The 20,354-nt window shown below is 33.9% G+C and overlaps 5 protein-coding genes across 7 annotated transcripts; 4 read left to right on the forward strand and 1 right to left on the reverse strand.

Moving 5' to 3' along the window:
* The first annotated feature begins 267 nt into the window (after window positions 1-267).
* LOC122583692 (F-box protein At3g56470-like) lies at window positions 268-777 on the forward strand. Its single transcript, XM_043756070.1, has one exon. The coding sequence runs from the start codon at window positions 268-270 to the stop codon at window positions 775-777; it is 510 nt and encodes a 169-aa protein (XP_043612005.1).
* Window positions 778-2,467: 1,690 nt separating this feature from the next.
* LOC122581378 lies at window positions 2,468-6,823 on the reverse strand. The gene is made up of 5 exons (XM_043753601.1): window positions 6,738-6,823; window positions 4,540-4,802; window positions 4,243-4,454; window positions 3,438-3,705; window positions 2,468-2,891 (listed from the first exon to the last, which is right to left on the reverse strand). The coding sequence occupies exons 1-5, from the start codon at window positions 6,817-6,819 to the stop codon at window positions 2,595-2,597; spliced, it is 1,122 nt and encodes a 373-aa protein (XP_043609536.1). The 5' UTR covers window positions 6,820-6,823; the 3' UTR covers window positions 2,468-2,594.
* Window positions 6,824-8,707: 1,884 nt separating this feature from the next.
* On the forward strand, window positions 8,708-9,019 carry LOC122583693. Its single transcript, XM_043756071.1, has one exon. It carries the CDS (start codon window positions 8,708-8,710, stop codon window positions 9,017-9,019), a length of 312 nt encoding a protein of 103 aa, XP_043612006.1.
* Window positions 9,020-9,193: 174 nt separating this feature from the next.
* Window positions 9,194-9,817, forward strand: LOC122583694. The gene has a single exon (XM_043756073.1). The coding sequence runs from the start codon at window positions 9,194-9,196 to the stop codon at window positions 9,815-9,817; it is 624 nt and encodes a 207-aa protein (XP_043612008.1).
* Window positions 9,818-11,958: 2,141 nt separating this feature from the next.
* On the forward strand, window positions 11,959-16,391 carry LOC122581758 (CAAX prenyl protease 2). 3 transcript variants are annotated; one of them, XM_043754030.1, is made up of 9 exons: window positions 11,959-12,271; window positions 13,438-13,497; window positions 13,633-13,845; window positions 14,363-14,474; window positions 14,751-14,822; window positions 14,991-15,053; window positions 15,465-15,542; window positions 15,990-16,158; window positions 16,241-16,391. In XM_043754030.1, the coding sequence occupies exons 1-8, from the start codon at window positions 12,050-12,052 to the stop codon at window positions 16,121-16,123; spliced, it is 954 nt and encodes a 317-aa protein (XP_043609965.1). In that variant the 5' UTR covers window positions 11,959-12,049; the 3' UTR covers window positions 16,124-16,158; window positions 16,241-16,391. The 3 variants fall into 3 exon arrangements, with proteins under 3 accessions (XP_043609965.1, XP_043609966.1, XP_043609964.1); XM_043754031.1 differs by having other exon boundaries at window positions 15,990-16,150; XM_043754029.1 differs by having other exon boundaries at window positions 15,990-16,391.
* Window positions 16,392-20,354: the final 3,963 nt, after the last annotated feature.

The following is a 20,354-nucleotide window of genomic DNA, read 5'->3' on the forward strand; positions in this document are numbered from 1 at the left end:
GAATCGCGTCAGAGTTGGGTGGTGGTTATATACATATTCTTGGCCAAGAGATATACTCTTATAGTGTCAAATCTAAAACTGTCTTTCTATCTTGTGGAACTCTGTGTTGGTGTCGATTACCTGAACTTCCGTGCGGCAAGCAAATATTGTCGTTCAGCAGCACCGTGCGACGAAACATTTGTAAGGAGGTTACGGACATATTCATTGCCTTCACCATGGTTGCTGGTGTTTGACAAACATCAAGGAATTATTACTTTTACAGATCCAATGTCGGGTGACAAGTACTTCCTTAAAACACCTGAAGAATTGATCGATTATCAGATATGCTATTGCAGGTTTGGTTGGTTGCTCATGCATAGAATTGATGGGCCGATGGTGTTTTATAACCCGTTCACAAATGAGGTCCGTGAGCTTCCACGTCCAGAGTTGCGTTTAGACAGCTACTGTTTCTCAGCGCCACCTACTTCCCTCGATTGCTATGTTCTTGGCTTTTTGAAATCAGGCAGATATGATGTCTACATCCACCCTGCAGGTTGGTACTGGAAGGAAGAAAAATATTGGTCTGAACTTTTTAGAGAAAATCTACATGCTAATCCACATTATTTCCGTTTTCCCACATTCCACGATGGAGATTATTATGCCTTGAGTGACGCTGGAGGAATCCATGTCCTTAATAATTTGGTAAGTCATGATCCATCTTGGGAGGTCCTTATTGCCGAAGCCCCTGAAAGTGGTTCCACAAGTACTCCTGTTAAACGCTTCCTAGAAGAAATGTGATCAACATCTTATTCAGGTCGTTGTGGGTGTGTTTGGAGAGTCCATCAAGGTATTTAGTTATGTCGACGATACTAGAAGGGAATGGCTGAAAATGGATGGTTTAGGAAATCACTCGGTTTATATTTGCGGGACAACATGTCTTTGTGTTGAAGCGAGAACACCAGAAATGGGAAACAAGATCTACTTCCCTATATTGCATTCCAAGAAGATAGTGTTCTATTCACTCGAAACGTGTAGATTTCACACATTTGATGGCAGAAATATTGAAGCAAGCTTTGGGGATTTCTTCGAAACTGAATATCATACAAACCCTCACGCTTGGATTGATCCAATTTGGTCTTAGCTAGCTAATGCATGCATGTAGTTATTATTAGTAATTAGTATCATTATCATTTTATCTATCTATATTACCAGGCACTTAAGACGTCATGTGTTTTTATTTTTCATTTAAAACCTTGCTATATATATGATTTGTTTGTGGTTTCATGTTGGATCTGGGATGTTTTCTCAATATGGTAGTTTTTTGTTTTCCTGTGGATGGTTTTGGTTCCTTCACTCGGGGAAGGGAAATGATCGGATGGACGGTCTAGTAGTCAGAATCCTAAACCTAACCTTACTTATCAGGTCAAGTGTTGTGAACCCTAATTGTTGACACATACACTTGATTTATGCTTTCAAGTAATCGATAGTATATTTTGAAACAAGGGAAGTAGCCTAAAGACGGAGCTTGTATACTTGATACTTTTCAGTATTACTAGTATTCACTTTAGAGCTCGAATTTGAACAGCAACTGTCGAAGCTCTATCCATCTATCGCTAGTAACAAAAACAAAAGCCAAACGGCTTGTTTTCTTAATTGAACCGATGCGCAAAACCACCTAAACATGTGTTGTAAGTGCTATAAGTGATAATTGTTTCTCAACTACTGGCGCAGCCTTCAACGGCACTTACCTTTTCCTCTTTTGTGGTTGTAAATTGCAAAAATAATGGGGAAATTAATTGATCCAAGTTTTTATATAAATTGCAACAATATTTAGGACCACACAATTGGTTAAAAAAAGGTAAATCTAGACCTCACAACTCCCTAAACAACTTGTTCGGGTTGGCGTGTTCATATATGAAATGGATGAAGATGTCTATTGTAGTTATGGGAGAGTCATTGGTTTTGTTAGTAAATTTAGGAAGTTGAGAAACAAGTGATCTTAAAACAATTCGATATGTCGATGGACCAAATCTACACTTCACATTATACAATCAAACTATAATGTGCTAATATTGTAGCTGTTATGGGACTCCTTCGGGCTTCCGGTAAAGCAACTAACCTGAAAGTGGCCGTGAATGCATTAGGCGTCACATGGACGTCTTCACTTCCTACGTAGCAAGGTGGCATATGAAGTTTAAAGAGAGCCTATTTGGGTCTAACTTATACTGCTCGTGTTAAGTGTTTCATACATGTTCACAGCATCATGTTGCGTTCATACGCTAATTTGGCTGACTCGAAAGAATACCCTTACCATTTTAGACTGACAAGTTATGATAATTGGCAGAGAACTTCAAGCTGGAAATGATATATAGTAAAAAACGGATAGTGTATTTAGGAAATTTTCTCCATTTGCCAAGCAAAGGATACAAGGTTAATGATGTTAGAAGGTCTATCAGTTCTTTCACAATAGCATGTTACTCAAAGCAGATAACATAAGACCCATGATATAAGAACTATAATGTTACAAACAACTAATAGTTTGTTAAAGAATAATCACGAAAAAGGTTTTTAAGAGTTACACAGCTACAAATCAAGCCCAATAAGAATGATTTAGACTATTTTTCACCAAGTAAAAGCGCTTTTAGGATGGCGTCACTGATCCCATCAGCATAAGGGAACATGTGGCCAGCACCCTTCAGCTCGTGATAGTGAATCCATGGAAGCTGTTGGGCTATATAGCGTTGCAGTGTTACAGGAACAAGTTTATCTTCATCGCCCTGCCATACATGAACAGATCCTTCGCTGTTTGGAAACGGATTCTCAATTTCCATTGGATCAAACTCCCATGTACCGAATCCAATATTGTAGTCACGGTGGATGGATTCATATTCTCCTTGTTGTCTCACTTGTCCCTTTATAACACACGAAAAGAGTAACATTAGGCCTACCTTTTCCTCTTAAAAGTAAACTAATAGATTGTCTCCTATATATAATTAGATAAACAGAAGCAACATTACATGACCTAAACTCTAGATTTGGAATTCACATTTACACGCTATCACTTTCGAAATGTACACACGGCACAGACATAATTCTCTCAAAAGAAGGGGGTCCACCAGGCTCTGAACGAGTTTAAGTTGAAGCAGGGAAAAAATGGGCAGGCCCGGTTTGGAATGACCCTCAACACTTGTTTGTCCTTTTTTTTTTATACTTTTGCAAATATTTTGATTCCTTGATTTTGATAATACAATGTTATCGCGATAATAATCTGGTTTACAAACTAAAGATTTAGAAGGAGGTTGTATGCATCAAAAAAATTACTTCAGGGCAACTTTCTATCCATTTAAACCTATTCAACCCATCTTATAACTGGCTGAAAGTACTGCCTCTATGTACAAACTGCCCCTTTGAGCTTTGACATTAGTGACCATACATCATTAGTTCACACAAATAAGTACCTGAACAGACTCTCTGCCAGCAGTAAACTTTGGCACAAGTTCTACATCTTGGCGCGAACGAACATCAGGGCTGCGAGCAATAACAGAGAGAGAAGGAAACCATTTCTGGGTGTTCCACCAGTAGGTCAGTGATGGAAAGTAGTGAGCAACCCGAAAGCTCCATTGATCTTGAACAAACTGCTTTGAAAACTCAAGTTGCGATAAGTTTGCTGGCAAGTTAGGCCACCAATAGTTAACCACTGGAGCTATAAGAGTTGCTCCTGCTAGCCTGTTATATTACAACTATAATCAGATCGATATAAATGTAAGTCAAATTACAAAATGATAAGAATCCAAACATAATTGGAGGTCTCATCATTCAGCTTAATGTTTTTTGGCGGCACTTCACACTCAAATTCCATCATTTGGGGCCTTAATTTCGGATTTTCCCGCCTTAAGAGTTTCTATGTAAATATTGTGAAATTAAGATTATCAACTAACATATAAGTAATTGAATTTTGATAGTTGGAAATTATAGCAGTGCCTTAAATAAGTAATTTATGTGATCAGATAGGCAGATAGCAAGTGAAGGTTATAAATCAGGAGTAGGGGGAGGGGTAGAGGATGAATTGGGGTAAATATTTGATATTTCATTAAGAATATGACTAGTCAAGTAACTCTGTTCTTTTCATTCTCCCCCTTTACCTGTTAAAGATAAAACATAGCCCGAAGCAACCGATTCATAAGTAAATGCGTCAAGGAAACAATCTGATTTTATGCATGCGAAAAGAACGTGATACACGAGAGTGTTAACCTCCATACATACCTGTGAGGAATGTACTTCAAATAAGACCAAATCACTTGACCGCCCATTGAAAAGCCTGCTACATAGAATTTGGATCCAAGTCCCAGCTGATCAGCAAGTTCTTCTGTATCTAAGGCCAAACTCTTCAGAGTTCGTTTAGGATCTGGATCACTCTCTCCATAACCCGGTCGATCAAATGAAACAATATATATCCCCAAATCTTCAAGTAGAGCCTGTGAAAGTTACCAATTTTTCAGTCAACTCTCTCACCGAAAATAAGAACGGCAAGCAAAAAACAGAAAAGAAACAAAAACATACTGGGGAGGCTGATGTGGCAATAACAGCATAATACTTGACAGAGTCAAAACCATGAGCAAAAACTATTTTGTATTTTGCCGACTCTTTTGGTACACCATATTCCGTGTAGGACAAATGTCTTCCGTCACGAAGCTTGATTCTAGGTGCTGTAATGGGAAGTCCATCTGGAGGTCCAACTTTCTTGGGAGCAGGTGGACAAGCTGCTTGATAAGCCCATGCGAAAAATCCGACAATGAAGACGAGTAGAAATTTGAAGAAAATCCCTGAAATGTTATAAATGCAACATAATGAATAAATATCAAGACTTGTAAACATGGTCCATTAGAAGCATTTTGGAATTGACTATCATGTATTAGATAATTCGAGGCACATGATCATGATCAGTAGATTAAAGGTAGGGGGTACCCATCATATTCTATACTCGTAACTTATATCAATAATAATAATCAGGGAACTCCCGTCTGAGGCTCTAAGCCACCTATGATTGACTCTGGGCTACATATATACCTTCCAACCCAGTGGAACTGGGCAAACAACCAGACATCCAAATTATCAGTTTTTAGGTTGGGCGGGTCACCCCAAAGAACATTCACTGACATAATTCGAACTCATGACTTCCTTTTGAGAATTCCAAGCAGTCATTGCTCCTTTGAGATTGCAATTTACGCCCGTATAATCATAAAATCAAAATTAAAATCAGCAATCACTGGAATTGATAGCTTAATTGCACACCGAAACACTCAAATGAATCGATAGCTTAGTTGCACACCGAAACACTCACATAGCTTTTTAGTTATTGTGAAATCTATTGTACATGTATCCTGTTGGCTTAGGATCATATTATTATAAGTCGTATTTCCGGGAATAATCTAAGCCTACGGGATAACACGAAATGACACGGTAACTCGATAATAACAATTGATATATTAAAGTAATATATTAATTAGTTTGATCACGAAATAATTAATTAAACATAATTAAAGGATTAATTATATTTAATTGATTAAAAAAGAGGATTAAAGTGTGAAAATTGGAAAGTGGACTTGGACCTAAGTCCATGACATGGGACGGCTCATCAAGGCTTTCCAAAGCCTTGATGTTTGCTTAATTTCCAAGTAAAGGTTAACCTAATATTGTCCTATAAATAGAGGGTTAAGCTTAAGGTTTTTTCACACACAATTACAAAGTAATTCTCTCCTCTTTCTATCCTTTTCTTTGGTTCGGTCGACTACTCCCTCCTCTAAGGGGTTTTCGACTTTTTAAGTTTAGGGTTAAACAAAGGGTTGTTTAGGTTCGTGATCGGGGTACTAGCATACATTATTCGAGGTGTCTAGTGTGCGATCGTGGAGGGGTTTTGCTTTAAACCCTAAGCATTAATAATAATCTTATTATTATTTTCTTATTGGATCTTTGCATATAAGGTACACGTCCCAATTCTCTCTTTGTTAATTAATGTGATTACATATATGTTTCGATTTCTTCCGTTGCGCTTATTCGTGATCTTGTATGTTTTATGTGTTCATATTCTAACATATCCTACTACAAAAAAACATGCAAATGTATATACTCGGGACTAAATCACTAGATAACCCATATATTTTGCTCATGTGACAGCCATATAAGTTGCCTCATAATAGTAGTGATATGTCATCCGTTACAAGTCATTAGAAGTTAAATACATACAATAGCAATAACTGAAAGTTCGATACAGACGACATAAGTTATTAAGTAACATAGATACATACATTAAATTTCAGCTAAAGTTGAATACATCAAAAAACACTAACCTATGTAAAATAAGCTCAAATCCAGACCGCGGAAAGTTTAACAAGACCAAACAAACCTCCCTACCAAGATACTTTTCATTAAAACATTACTCGTAACCAAAAACACACTCATCCTTTTAAAGTCATATGAAACATCCTTATTATCCATATATAACATCCAAATTATTACAGAATAAAATTTTGATTATAATTTATATATATTGTCGTATGTTTAATATGTGCTAAATTAAGAGACCTCAATCAAGCTGCACAGCTACTGACCAAACCAAAACAGTCAACTAAAATCTAAAGTTTATGTTTGACTAACCAACCAAAAATTTGAATCTTAATTGTTTATTAAAGTTGGCAACAAAATTCTTAAATAAATTATATATAAAGAAAAGAATAAGATTGGAAAATAGATAAGTGTACCTGAAGGGAAAAAAGAAGAAGAATTTGATTTGGGTTTTTTCCTGGTGTGTGATCTTGCTGATGCTGCTGATACTATTGCCATTCTAATTTCTTGAACAGAATAGTAACTCTTTGAAAAATGTACTTCATTTATATCTAGGGTGAGTACTGTAACAAACTTTGAACGAATGTCTATAGTAGGAAATAACTAAAGTTGTGTGTATTGTATGTAAATAACTCGAAAATAATGTTTATTGTATGTAAGAAAATATATTCAACCAATTAAAATCAAAGAAGTGGCACCTCTATATGATTGTCACGTATGTTTTCTTACATACAATAAATATTTTTTAAAATTGTTTACATACAATATACAAAACTTTAGTTATTTTCTACTATAGACATTCGTCCAAAGTTTTTTACATTCCATGATACTTATCCCTTATATTTATAAGTGGTCAAGGATTAGTTTAATGAAATGTATCTATCTTTGACCGAATGTCTATAGTAAAAAAAAATTAAAGTTATGTGTATTGTATGTAAGCAACTTGAAAAAATGTTTATTGTATGTAAGAAAACATACGTGACAACCATATACAGGTGTCACTTGTCAGATTGTAATTGGTTGAACCGAAATTCTTACATACAATAAACATTATTTCAAAGTTGTTTACATACAATACACAAAGCTTTAGTTATTTCCTACTATAAACATTCATTCAAAGATTTTTACATTCAACGAAACTAATCCTTATAAGTGTTCATATTACTATTACTATTGTGGAAATTAAAATTGAAACTGAGTGGATGTTTCTGGTATAATTTTACTTTATTTCTTCAACCAGTAGATATATGTCTGTTCTTTTTCACATGTCTTAGGTTAATTCGGTGGCTTTTTCTCCTTGAATTATGCTTATAATCTAATGATATTACATAATTTTGTTAATGTGTTAAAAAATAAAAACATCTTCTTTTACAGTTTTACTAATTAAAGTTAGCAAACTATTTTTAAACCTCTCTTTTCCAAATATGCCCATCGTTATGCAATAGCCAGATATATATTGTTAATAAATACTTTCAAAAATGTGTTAAAAAAGATAGAAGTAGACATATAAGCTAATTTATACGCTAAAATTTATGAATAGGGGTTCTCTCAAGTTTTTGTAACTTAACAATTAGTTTATTTATTAACTAAGTAAAAAAAAAAGTAATTTTCAAATAAACTTTTTACGTGTACCATGTATTTGAGTTTCTTTGTTTAATAAAAACTTAAAAGTATGTTTAGATTATAAACAGGTTCATAAAATTATATTGAAAACATTTAAAATCATAGTTATGTTTACAAATAAATGATGTGCAATATTATTAGAAAAAAAAAAGTTACTTTTAAGTTATTTCTTGTGTATTGCTTAAGTTAAAAATTTACATATTTACCACTTTTTTCATATAAAATCGATTTAACTCTTAATAATCGATAATATGATATAACTTGTGATAGGGGAAGGGAGTGGTAGATGGCATGGGTAACGGCATGCCATGCCGCCGAGGGAACACCGGCGCCATCCCCATGGCATGGCAGCGACATGGAGTGGAGCGGCATTAAAGCCCGGCGAGGGATGTTCAATTTCGACTGTTGGGAGGAGCGTATGAGGGGTGGGGTCCACCTTAAAGTGACCGTTTGAAGTTAATTAAAAAAATATATAAAATTTCCCTACCTATTTATCTATAAATACTCTTCTTTTTTAACAAAAAAAAACACCAAACAAAAACATATCTTCACACTTCCACCAAAAGAAACACCACATTACTAAAAAATGGATTCCTCTTCCTCATCTTCTTCATTTTGTGTTCCACCGGAGTTAGACGATTCGTCTACGGGGAGTACTTTTCAGTTTATTAATCAAGTGTACGCCGAGCTTGAAGATACCGGCACCTCTACCGACACTCGTAGGTATATTGATTGAGACCGGGAAGAAGCTCACGCGATACTAATGCGTGACTACTTCGTTGAAGACTCAAAGTTTGACGAACCATTATTTCGTCATCGTTTTCACATGAGCAAAAGGTTGTTTTTGAAGATTGTTGGTGATATTGAAGCTAACTTTAGCTACTTTCAAGAGGGGTACGACGCACGGAGTAAAAAAAGTTGTAGCGCTCTTCAAAAGTGCACATCGGCGATCAAGCAACTGTCTACGGGTGAACCTTCAGACGCGTATGACGAGTATTTATGTATGGTTGCTAGAACGGGACGCGAAACCATGGAGTACTTTTGTGATGCGGTCGTTAATTTGTATCAAAAGTAGTTCTTACGTAGGCCGACATCTCATGACATTGCTCTCATCACACAAGCTCATGAAGAAAGACACCACATTCCAGGAATGCTTGGTAGTCTTGATTGTACACACATCAAATGGAGGATGTGCCCTAGACACTTAAAGGGGCAATACACGAGGGGTGATCACAAGGTACCTACTATTATGATTGAATGTGTTGCTTCTTATGACTTGTGGATTTGGCATTCGTTTTTCGGTCCCCCTGGATCGAACAACGATGTCAATGTTTTGCAGCAGTCGTCGTTGTTTCAAAACGAGCGTAATGGATCCGTGCCAGATAGTTCATTTAGCGTAAACGGACATGATTACAAGCGCAGTTACTACCTTACCGATGGAATCTATCTTAGGTGGGTTGCGTTTGTTAAAGCTTATCCTCATCTAGTGGGACAATATGAAAAGAAATTTAAAAGACTACAAGAGGCTGCAAGCAATGATGTTGAACGAGCGTTTGGTGTTCTTAAGGAAAAATGGAAGATCTTGGACCGTCCCCTCCAGCTATGGACAAAGAAGAAGATCAAAAAAGTCGTCGCTACGTGTACTATACTACACAACATGATCATCAAAGACAACAGGCGGGCGATATCACCGGTTCATATTATGGATCCACCGGTGCCAAGAGTTTATAACCCAGAAGCAAACCGGAAGATAACGGACGAGAACATGCATCATCGGCTCCGATACGATCCCACGGCGCATGTATCGACTTTAGATTTATCATTCCTTGACGATCCAGCGATGCAGCCACCATCAGTCGCGAGTTTGATTTAGTTGTCTTCATTTTAGAAATTTAGAATAAAAATTTATGTACTTTTTAATTTATGTTTATGTAATGTTTTGTTTTAATTTTAATGAATTTTTAAGTTTTTATTTAATGTTTGATTAAATTAAATGAAAAAGAAAAAATTTTTTTGGGAGGGATGGAAAAGTCATGAATGCCATTAAAAATATTTGGGAGTAATGGTTGTGAGGGTTGAAAAGGAAAATTGAGTTAGAGGTATTTGATTGGTGGAATTTGGAAGGGATGCAAAATTGGAAGTCATAACTTTTTACCAGAAGGTTTGACAACTTGAATCCTTGCGAATGTGACAAGGGGGAGTAATAACAAAATCAAATAAATAAGGGATTAGTTTCCTGAAATGTAACTATCTTTGACCGAATGTCTATAGTGGGAAAAAACTAAAGTTATGTGTATTGTATGTAAGCAACTTGAAAAAATGCTTATTGTATGTAAGAAAACATACGTGGCAACCATATACAGGTGTCACTTGTCAGATTTTAATCGGTTGAAACGAAATTCTTACATACAATAAACATTATTTCAAAGTTGTTTACATACAATACACACAACTTTAGTTATGACCTACAATAAACATTCGTTCAAAGTTTCTTACATTCGTAGAAACTAATCCCAATAAATAATAGGGACCATGTTTCGTTACAACGAATCTCTTCCGTTTTCGATATACTTTTAAAAAGTGTTGCTAATCATAGAAAAAGTGCCTCAAAGACCACATGTGAACATTATTATGAGAGTACACGTTATGTTTAGACTTTTATGTAAGGGATTTGTTGTATGGTTTTTTTAGTGTGGGATTTGTTGGAAATTCCTACCACTTCATATTCAATGGAGCTTTTTTATCTTCTCATTGTAATGGAACACATTGCTTACGTTTATGGTTTTCTTTACTTAAACTAATTAAGTATTAAATCAAGATTAGATAATTAAAATGATATTGTTTAGTTAATATACAATATATGTTTTTGATACGTATTAAGTTTCATTTAGTCGATTTAATATTTTTAAAACCTAAAACAAATAAATATAATTCATATTGAATTTCTTAAAAATGCAACTCATCCACACACAAATGTTTCACCGCACATCCTGCTGGAACCAAAATCTTTTGGTCTCGTATACTTTCATTTTAAAAATATGTGAATAAACTAAAACAATTCTTAGAGTACTAGTTTGCATTCATAATCATTCGGCGCAATTTTGCCGTTTTGGAACTTTGCACACTCACGATGGAATTACATTGTTTCAAACTTCAAAGCCCGCAACATTCACACGTCGATTGAGATGGAAATTAGCAAAATGTTTTTTGGCTTTTCTTTTTAATTTTAAATACATGACAAGAGAAAAAAAATAATGTGTCTATTGTAAGAGAAAAACAATATTCGCACCTAAAGGTCTAAAAAATAATGCTTGGGGTGTAACTCTAAGCAAGTTGAATTAAGCCAGATAGTATAGTTTGTTTATTAGTTACTCGACTAGGTCGAATAACCTTTTTTTTTCTAACACAAACTTAAACGCTAATTATTGTTTGACCTCAATGCTCTTATATGTTATATGAAAAACTTTGATTAATTAAATTAGAGCTAACCCACATGTTTATGAGTTCGAGTTGGATTTTAGTTTAATAGCTCAACATCCAACTCAAATAATCTCATTTCATGATCGTAATTAACTTTATTTTTGAACTCAAAGACACACTCAGTTATCATAAACTAACCGTGTTTGGCTCATTAAGATGGAATAACTCATTCTACTCAAAATAACTATTTAAATGTCCCATAAAGTAAGGTTTTAGCTCAAGTTGTGAAACTAGCTAAACGATTATTTTTGTAGGACGACAAATATTTTCCTACTCGAAGATGATGTAAACAAAATCAATATCAAGTAACTCGTTAAAACCTAAACTCATTCACATTTTTTTTTTTTTTTGACAAGGAATAACTTATAATCTTAAATACTTACAATAATACTTAAGTTAAATGCCTTTAAAAAGTTATGAAAGATTAATATGTGTATTTGAAATAATCGGATACATATTTTTGAAAATGTTACCCGGCAATCGATAAGTAAAAAACTAGAACTTGAAAACCAACCAATTTCGGTCAGTCAAACACTTTGAAGTAAAAAAAAAGAAAGAATAAAATTATAAAAAAACATCATCCTCGTGATAAGATCTGGAGAACCAATTGATTCCATCAACAACAATGGAACTCACCGGCGCCGGCAGCGGCAGCGGCGTTCCGGTACCGGTAGCACTCGCGGCGTGTGCCGGCATGACTATAATATACGTCGGAATACTTCACACCCCGACGTTAATCCTCCGTCTACCGCCGCCGTCATCCTATAAAAGCTTCATGATCCGACGGTTCGTTTGTGCCGGAATCTCAACCGTCGTTTCTCTTATTGCTTGTGCTTTTATTCTTCCTGTAAGTCTTCATTTTCTGTCTTGAATTCTAAGTTAATACATACACATATGGCAATATATATATATTCTTAGGAATATGAAGTGTGTGTCTATTTAATTTAGATAAGGATCTAAAAACTGCTTATTTAGTTTTAAGCTGGAAAAATAGAGCTTTTTGGCTTGTTGGAAGTTCATAAGATTATAAGTCTACAAAACAAGCTAAACTAAACATGCCTAATAATGTTGAATTAACTAGTTACAAAATATCTTTTTTGAAGTTTAGATAAATGTATCATGGAAATAAGTACAATGACTCCAAGAAGGATAGATTTTTGCATAAGACGTTGATTAGTGATCTTTTCGTTGAGTTTTCCATTTCCATGGTTGAGTTGATAATGTGGTTTTCATGATAAAGAGTCTTTGATATTATATGCAAATGTTGATCTGTATTATTTACTAGAAAGATTGAGTTTCAAAGCAGACTACTTTTTTTTTGTGGCAACAAAACAATAGTTGTTTCGATATATGTAAGAAAAATGACACACATTACAAATGCTATCAGGGATTTTTAAAATGTTCAAACTTTACGACAAATGATGGTCAATTCAGATTTTGGGTATGTACTTTTTTTTAAATCTAATAGGTAGCCCAATAACCATTTTTTTATGCTTTTGACAAACAACCTGGTTTTACTCTTACAACTTAGGATCGATGACGATGAGATATTAGGTACACAGAAGAAACGGACTGATTAGTGAATTGGATACATTGATCCGCTATAGTATGTAAAGTTGTAATTCAAAGTTACAAACTCCGTGAGTCAGTTCGTTTTTCACAAATAGTTTAGATCTCACTGGATCCTAAGCATTACCCATTATACTATTCCAATTGGAGTCACAACAGATTACTTCAAAACAAGTTGATTTAGAATGTCAAATGCTCAATCAGGTGATGTAACACTGGGGACGTAGATTATGTACTGCAGACGTGTTCTAATTAGTTAGTTTATTTCTTCGTTAAGGGCTTCTTTAGTCCTTTAAATACTCTACTTTATGCATTAATGCTTCAGTGATATTGATTAAGGATAAGTTTAGATCATGTGATGATACCTGAAATTCTGTTGTTCTCAGTTCCTTTTTTCAATGTTTGCTGGCGGACGTGTTACTAAGTTTTTCCTCATTGTTCCAGATTAAGAGCTGGGAGGTGTCAGACATGTTTAGCGCTTATGGTATTCATCTACACCATGCAGTAAGTTTCAATATGTTTGTAACTGAGTAACTGAGTGCATTCAATATGGATAAAATAGGTTTTCAACCATTTATGTAATTTTTCATGATTTGCAGATTATAACGGGTGAGTAACGGAATTTTATGTATGAAACAGTGGCAAGCTGTGGTCTTCCCTCTTTTCCTGACTTCTCTAATGTATGCCGGGTCATTTTTACTAAAAATCTTGTCATTGTGGAGCTTATGGGCCGAGCAACAGGATCATCAGATAGATCTGTCGCTTGATGGCTTACAGAGTGTTCTTCGTGAGCTCATTAACTGGATGCTATCATTTGTTGACAATATTCCAGCATGGAGAATATATCTTGTGGTAAGTTTGTTATGTCATTTATATCAAAGGTCTAAATGCTTATATTTACCTATATTACGTTCTTGGATATGGGAAAAAAGTAAATAACTCTATGGTCTTTGTAAATGCTGGAACTTGTCTATGTTTTGATATAATATCTAGTTTATATGTTGTCGTAAATGCTGTAGCTTTCAAGAGAACATTCGTATATACAATTGGGCTCGGGTTGAAAGCGTAAAGTTAGTGCAGGGTTGGATTTGGGTTGGCCTGCAAACGCTTGTCTTCTTTTCAATTTCATATACAATAATTAATGCAACATGTGATGGCAAGAAATTTATTACTATCGTATTACCAATTTAAATGTTTGATTAAAGCGATTTAGGAGGTTGTATGCCTTTAAAATACACTTTACTTGACTTTATACCATTTGACCCATCCCATTTAGGATATAACGTAACCCAAATCAACCAGGCTCAATGTAAATTAGTCGAAGCTGTGCTCTAATGTTGGTTTTACTAATAATACAATTTATTCCCAGGCCCCCCTTACAGAAGAGTTGGTTTTCAGAGCTTGTATGATACCTTTGCTTCTATGTGGAGGATTTATGCCATATACAGTTGTGCTTCTGTCTCCTGTTTTCTTTAGCCTAGGTAAGTTACATATATATTTTTTAGCATATTTGGTATTCTTTTAATGCAACAACCCCCTCTCACATACACACACACATATAATTTATTTACTTTCACACGCTTTGGCCCGGAGGTCCTTGTGGAAGCAGTGTACGACTGTTTACATCTCACCTTGCCATATACCTCGCTCATGGCATTGGATACGGTTGTTGTATTTGGTTTTATCTAGGTTCCTTTTCATCTCAGTTAAATTTAATTATTTCCTGATGAGTGTCCTTTACAAACTTTTTCTTGCAGCTCACTTAAACCATTTATTGGAGTTCTACCTGCAGCAAGAAATCAGCTTGCTTAAAGCTTCAATGGTTGTAGGTAGGTAGTGCTTTAACCCCCCCCCCCCCCCCCCCCCCCCCCCCAAACACACACACACACACAAAAAAAAAACTCCCTAGTTTGTTGGTAGGCATTGTCTTATGTTCTTCACATGTTTGAAAACGCGTGCCACTAATGATCTACAAATTTTTATGTACTATTGTTCAGGTTTTCAGCTTGGATACACTGTGATATTTGGGTCATATGCATCGTTTCTCTTCATCCGTACTGGTGGGTAGATAATTACAGTTCTTGATCACCACATGCTTATATACCTTAAACTTTACAATGTGGCTTGATTTATTACATGTAAGAGTAAATCACACAAATGGGTCCTGTTATTTGTCTGAAGTTTCAGTTTTCAAACCTAAGTTTACATGGATAGTCTGTACTTTGAAACTTGTACCATGTTTAGTCCCTAAAATGGAGGCTTTGTGATGGGTAGCTGATGGCTAGTCAATCATGGGTGCACCTAAAGACTAAAATGTTGCTGTGAGTAGCTATTTTTGTCATCATGACAAAGTATGTTCAGTTTTGTGAAACTTGGATACATGTCCATAAGTCAAATGGAAATTGGTTTCCATGAATATGTTCACAGTTTCAGTTAGTATCCATCATTCATCTATCACTTGTCAATTGCAGGACATATAGCGGCACCACTCATGTCACATATGTTTTGCAATTTCATGGGCCTTCCTACATTCTTTTCACGGAGGACAGGTAATGAAACAAGTTTTTTATAAACTCAATAGCCAAAGGTATCTAATTCAACCCATGTTCTTTTATATGAAACAGGTCGTGCTTCTTCTTATATATATAATATATCAATTTAATATAATAATAATAATAGTAAGTCAAACAGGCTGGTTGATTTGAAAAGTTCCCCTAAGTGTATTACCTCCTACTCTCTTATCTCATTTTAAAGTTTGAATCATTATTGAAATACTTTCACTTCTATAAAAATCATGATTGACACACTAGTTAGTTTATAAAAAAAAAGTTGCAAATTCTGGGTAAACAGTGGTTCATGTCAACAACTAGGAATTGCTTTTTAATGGCCTGATTAGCGACATTTAGCAGTAGCACCCACAGACCAGTATTAGAAAGGTCAATTGTTCTTCCTATCAGATCATGTCCTTAAAAGTTTTCTTTGACCGGAAATTTCAGGGATGGTTAGTTTGGCATTCATTGTGGGGGCGGTTGGCTTCTTCTATCTTTTGTTTCCACTCACTTCTCCAGGCTTGTATAATGATAGAACAGATGATTGCAAATGCTGGCATAAATATTGTGATTGGAGTTAGAGACTATGCCACCGCTTATTTGCAAATGTAACTATGTAAGCCCTTAAGACAATTTGTTCTGAGTTTATCAAATTGTTATTTTGGTTGCTTGATTTTGACATAGCTTATCAATCTCAGGTGTGTTGTACCTTCAACTAGACTCTCCAGGATATGAAACTATGAATCAGTTATAGTTTTCAAATATTCGAATACCTTTCCTGTAGGCTAGTAATATATTTGTTTGACACAAATGTTTTTGATCATTAAAATTTACATACTGTTTGGTTAAGCCACCTTTTCAACCACTCAATAGTCAATGCTATGAGCCGTATTTGTTAGTTTGTTTTTTGGGTTCCCATGGTTCTTGGTTTGGGAATTTCTTAAACATGAACCAGAAACCAAAATCAAAATGAACAGAAAAATTGAATCATGTTTGGTTTGAATTCTCTAATTTTATTTTTGAAATTTTTTTAATATTTCTTATTGGGTGAATAACAGAGGACTGAAGGATTATAAAGCAATGCATCATTGCAAAAGAAAGTTCAAAAGTCACATGATAGGCATAAAACCTAATTGTTAGAATAACACAAAAAGTTTTAGGAACAAAAAAGAAGAGCTAATTATTCCATAGCAAGTAATAAAAACTTCAACCTATTGAAATCAACCCAAATATACGTTTATAACAACTTCATTCCAAGTAACTACCGCCCCACCAGCAGCTGGTACAATTACATGTTCCTATCCTTGTCATGTTGGATCTTTTCCAAGTGCGCATCTAGCGTAGGTTTTAACTCATTCATATAAATGTATGCCCCTACGATCGAATTGTATGCTAGTTGTATGACACCGAAATCGAATTTGCTACTGGGGTCAATGACCAACACTAAAACAAGAGAGAGGGGTACAAGAAGTCCGCCGTAACATATTTTAAGAAAACCATGGCGCTTGTTCTCTTGTTGATAAGACCCCTCCAACCAAGATAACGGTCTTTCCAAAGAAGGAAACATAAAGCTGTGGTCACAAAGAATTCATATGCAATCCTGGGTAGCTGGCCGTTGTGACGAACATTTTCTAAAACCACCACGAGAGAGAAAAAGGCGAGAATTAATGAAAAGACACCAATATATTTTAAGATGGTGTACATATTGATGACATTCTTCGTCAAGGGAATTTGCATGTAGTAGTTTGTAGAAATCAAAATCAGAGAGGTAAGCATAACAAAAACATTGCAACAATACACGTGATCATAGACAAAGCATCAATTTCAAAAGGAGATTGATGCGTTTTTTCTATGACATACACACGAAGTTGATATAGTTCACTGATGAAGAAAATACCCATGACGTACAGATAATCAAATTAGACGACGAGGCTGAAACGAAAAGTGAAAACATATCAGGTTCGGTTCATATAAAACAAATATTGAAGTAAGACAAAATAAAACAATTTTTTTCTCTTAACAAAAATCGTTGTGTATTCTAAAAAAAAAAGACTTTTGGAATAGATACATACTGTTGATTGGGAATGACATCGGGAGGAGAGGAATATGGTGATGATGGTTCAGTTTTAAGGTAGGAGGGAGTGGGGGTCGAGTAGACTATCGGGTACCTCGAACCCGATCGGGTACACCGCCACAAGCTTCCGAGTAGCAATCGGGTACTTCGAATCGGGTAGTGAATCGGTTACTGAAGCCGATCATTGGGTTCAAAAGTGGAACGTTAAAACGCGTGGGTCCACCCCCTCAACGGCTAGTTGACCAGATTTTTTTTAAAATTAAAAACTCTTTTACTTGTATATATATATAACATATATAATAAAAGAGCATCTTAAATTCTAACATGAAAAAGCAAAAACCCTTAGATAGATTAGTCCAATGTTGATCTAACCATTGATTTTTTTTTTATGATGTCATTGCCCAAATATAGTTAAATTATGTTAAACCCCTTAGTTAAATCACACATTAAAAAACATAATGCTATTATGTACGACTTTTCCAAATTTTGAATTGGTCCTATAAACCATCTAGGCAAATTAATTACAAATTGACTACTTTGATTTTTTTTTTTTAAACATTCAAATAGAATATATTATTAAATTATTTTCTGCAAGTTAAATATATTAAGTTTAATTTTAAACAAGACATGTTAAGATTTAATGATATTGTTTTAACAATGTTATGTATCAAAATTTATTATCTACCAATAAATTTATACAATATCGTAATGTAACAAACATAGATTAGAATTTGAAGAATGATCATATTTTAATTATACTATTAAAGTAACTATTTTTTATAATTATAAATCGTAAGAATTATTTTCCATATATAATAATGATCATATTTTAATTTATTAAGTTAAAGTTAAACATAAAATTTTCTTAAAAAAATATACGACAATATCATTTTCATTAAATGACTATAATTAAAATTTGAATTTTATGAAAAGGTTTAGACTTTTCCAATTGTCAATTAAGGTTTATCCTTTATTAAAGATTTATAAACGTATATAAATGTCAATGTCAAGCTATATAATATTAATATTTTGTTAGTTATATATGTTCATCTGCGTAATACGCGGGAAAGTAATCTAGTATATATACTAAACCATCTTCAATATATACATAAAACACATATATTTCTCTCTATTCACCTAAATAATCACTTTAGTTTATTTTTTTTATGTGTTATGTAATGTTTATTTAACTTTTAAATAAATGTTTTAAGTTAGTAATATATTTGTGTGTGTTTAAAATAAATGAAAAAGAAAATAAAATTGGGTAAAAATTGGGTATGTATTGCTAGTGATTTGGGTAAAAATTAGATAGAATTGGGTAGTTGTGAGTTGAAAGGTTTTGATTGAAAGATGATTTGGGTAGATTTGGGTATGAAACTTGTACTCCCTCCACTCTATTGGCAACGTACACATGTGCTGGCCACCCATTCCCATTTCAACTGTTGAATCCGACTCCATCATCATCAATACAAAAAATAAATAAATAAATAAAATTCCGATCAATATATAGCTTTTGATGATTCTAAAACTAGCTTCTCCTAGCTAGGCTCCTCCTTTTCTTATATAACCTAGCAAAATTATACAAATGATAGAGATTTTGTTTGTATATTTATACTTACCAAAAATATTAAGATCTCGGTGTAAATATACTACTACGTATAAAATACAAATGATCTAATAGAAACCAACTTAACGTACAAAATACGATAAAATATTTTGTATCATTATATTCGTTCTTTTCGTATATCGTATCTTATACTCTATAACATAAAAATGACACAAATTTACTTAGTTGACACATAAAAAATGTTGATTTAAATTTTTTTTTTTAAAAACATCTAAAGATATGACATATATTTTTCTTTGATATGTGGGCGACTTCCTTGTCTCATAGGATAGGTTTACTCAATATTGCAGCCAAATGTTAGAACGACGGGTACAATTTATACCGTTCGTTTCATTTTTTCTACATTCGGGAAATTTGAACACACTTTCACGTATTTCTAGTCACTGTAGATAATATTAGAACATAACTTTCCATACATCTTTATATAAAAAATATTTTTTAATACTTTTATTTACTTAATAATAATGATGATGGAGTAGAGTGACTAGTAATAACAAAACTAGTAATAAAAGGGTGTTTAGTACTGCATTTACAAACTAAATTTTAAGTTTTAAATAAAAATGTGTGTATGTTTTTCTTCAAAATTGTGTTTTTATAAGTAATAATCATTTTTTTAACCAAATATTTTCTTAAATTATTTGTCTTTATATATGTAATAAAACAATAATTACTTTAAATTATATTTATCTATATCTATATTTTCTTATAAAGAAAAAATTCATTTTTATTTTAGGTAATTCTACCTTTGAATTATCATAATTGCCTTGACTTTTTATTTTTTAACCTTTAATGAATTAATTTACACTCTAAACCTTTATTTTAATAATTAATATTTTAAGCTTTTATATTTTAAAAATTTTCTACTATCACAATTAAATCAACCTACACCACTTGACACCGTCATGACAATATATAGTACAATCATCGACACCGCTAGACCGTCTTCCCTACCCCTGTCGCTGTATTACACGGATACCATGCTCGTAACTTTAAACGCCGTTTAAGGTGTGTTTGGTAATAAGAAATATTGTTAACAAAATAAACTAGTAAAAAAAGGGGGGGAGGAAGGAAGGAAGGAAAACGATAGAGCTGGAGATTCCCCCCCTATCTT

The sequence above is a fragment of the Erigeron canadensis genome, chromosome 9, assembly GCF_010389155.1.
Source record: "Erigeron canadensis isolate Cc75 chromosome 9, C_canadensis_v1, whole genome shotgun sequence".
In the NCBI taxonomy this organism is placed as follows: Eukaryota; Viridiplantae; Streptophyta; class Magnoliopsida; order Asterales; family Asteraceae; genus Erigeron; species Erigeron canadensis.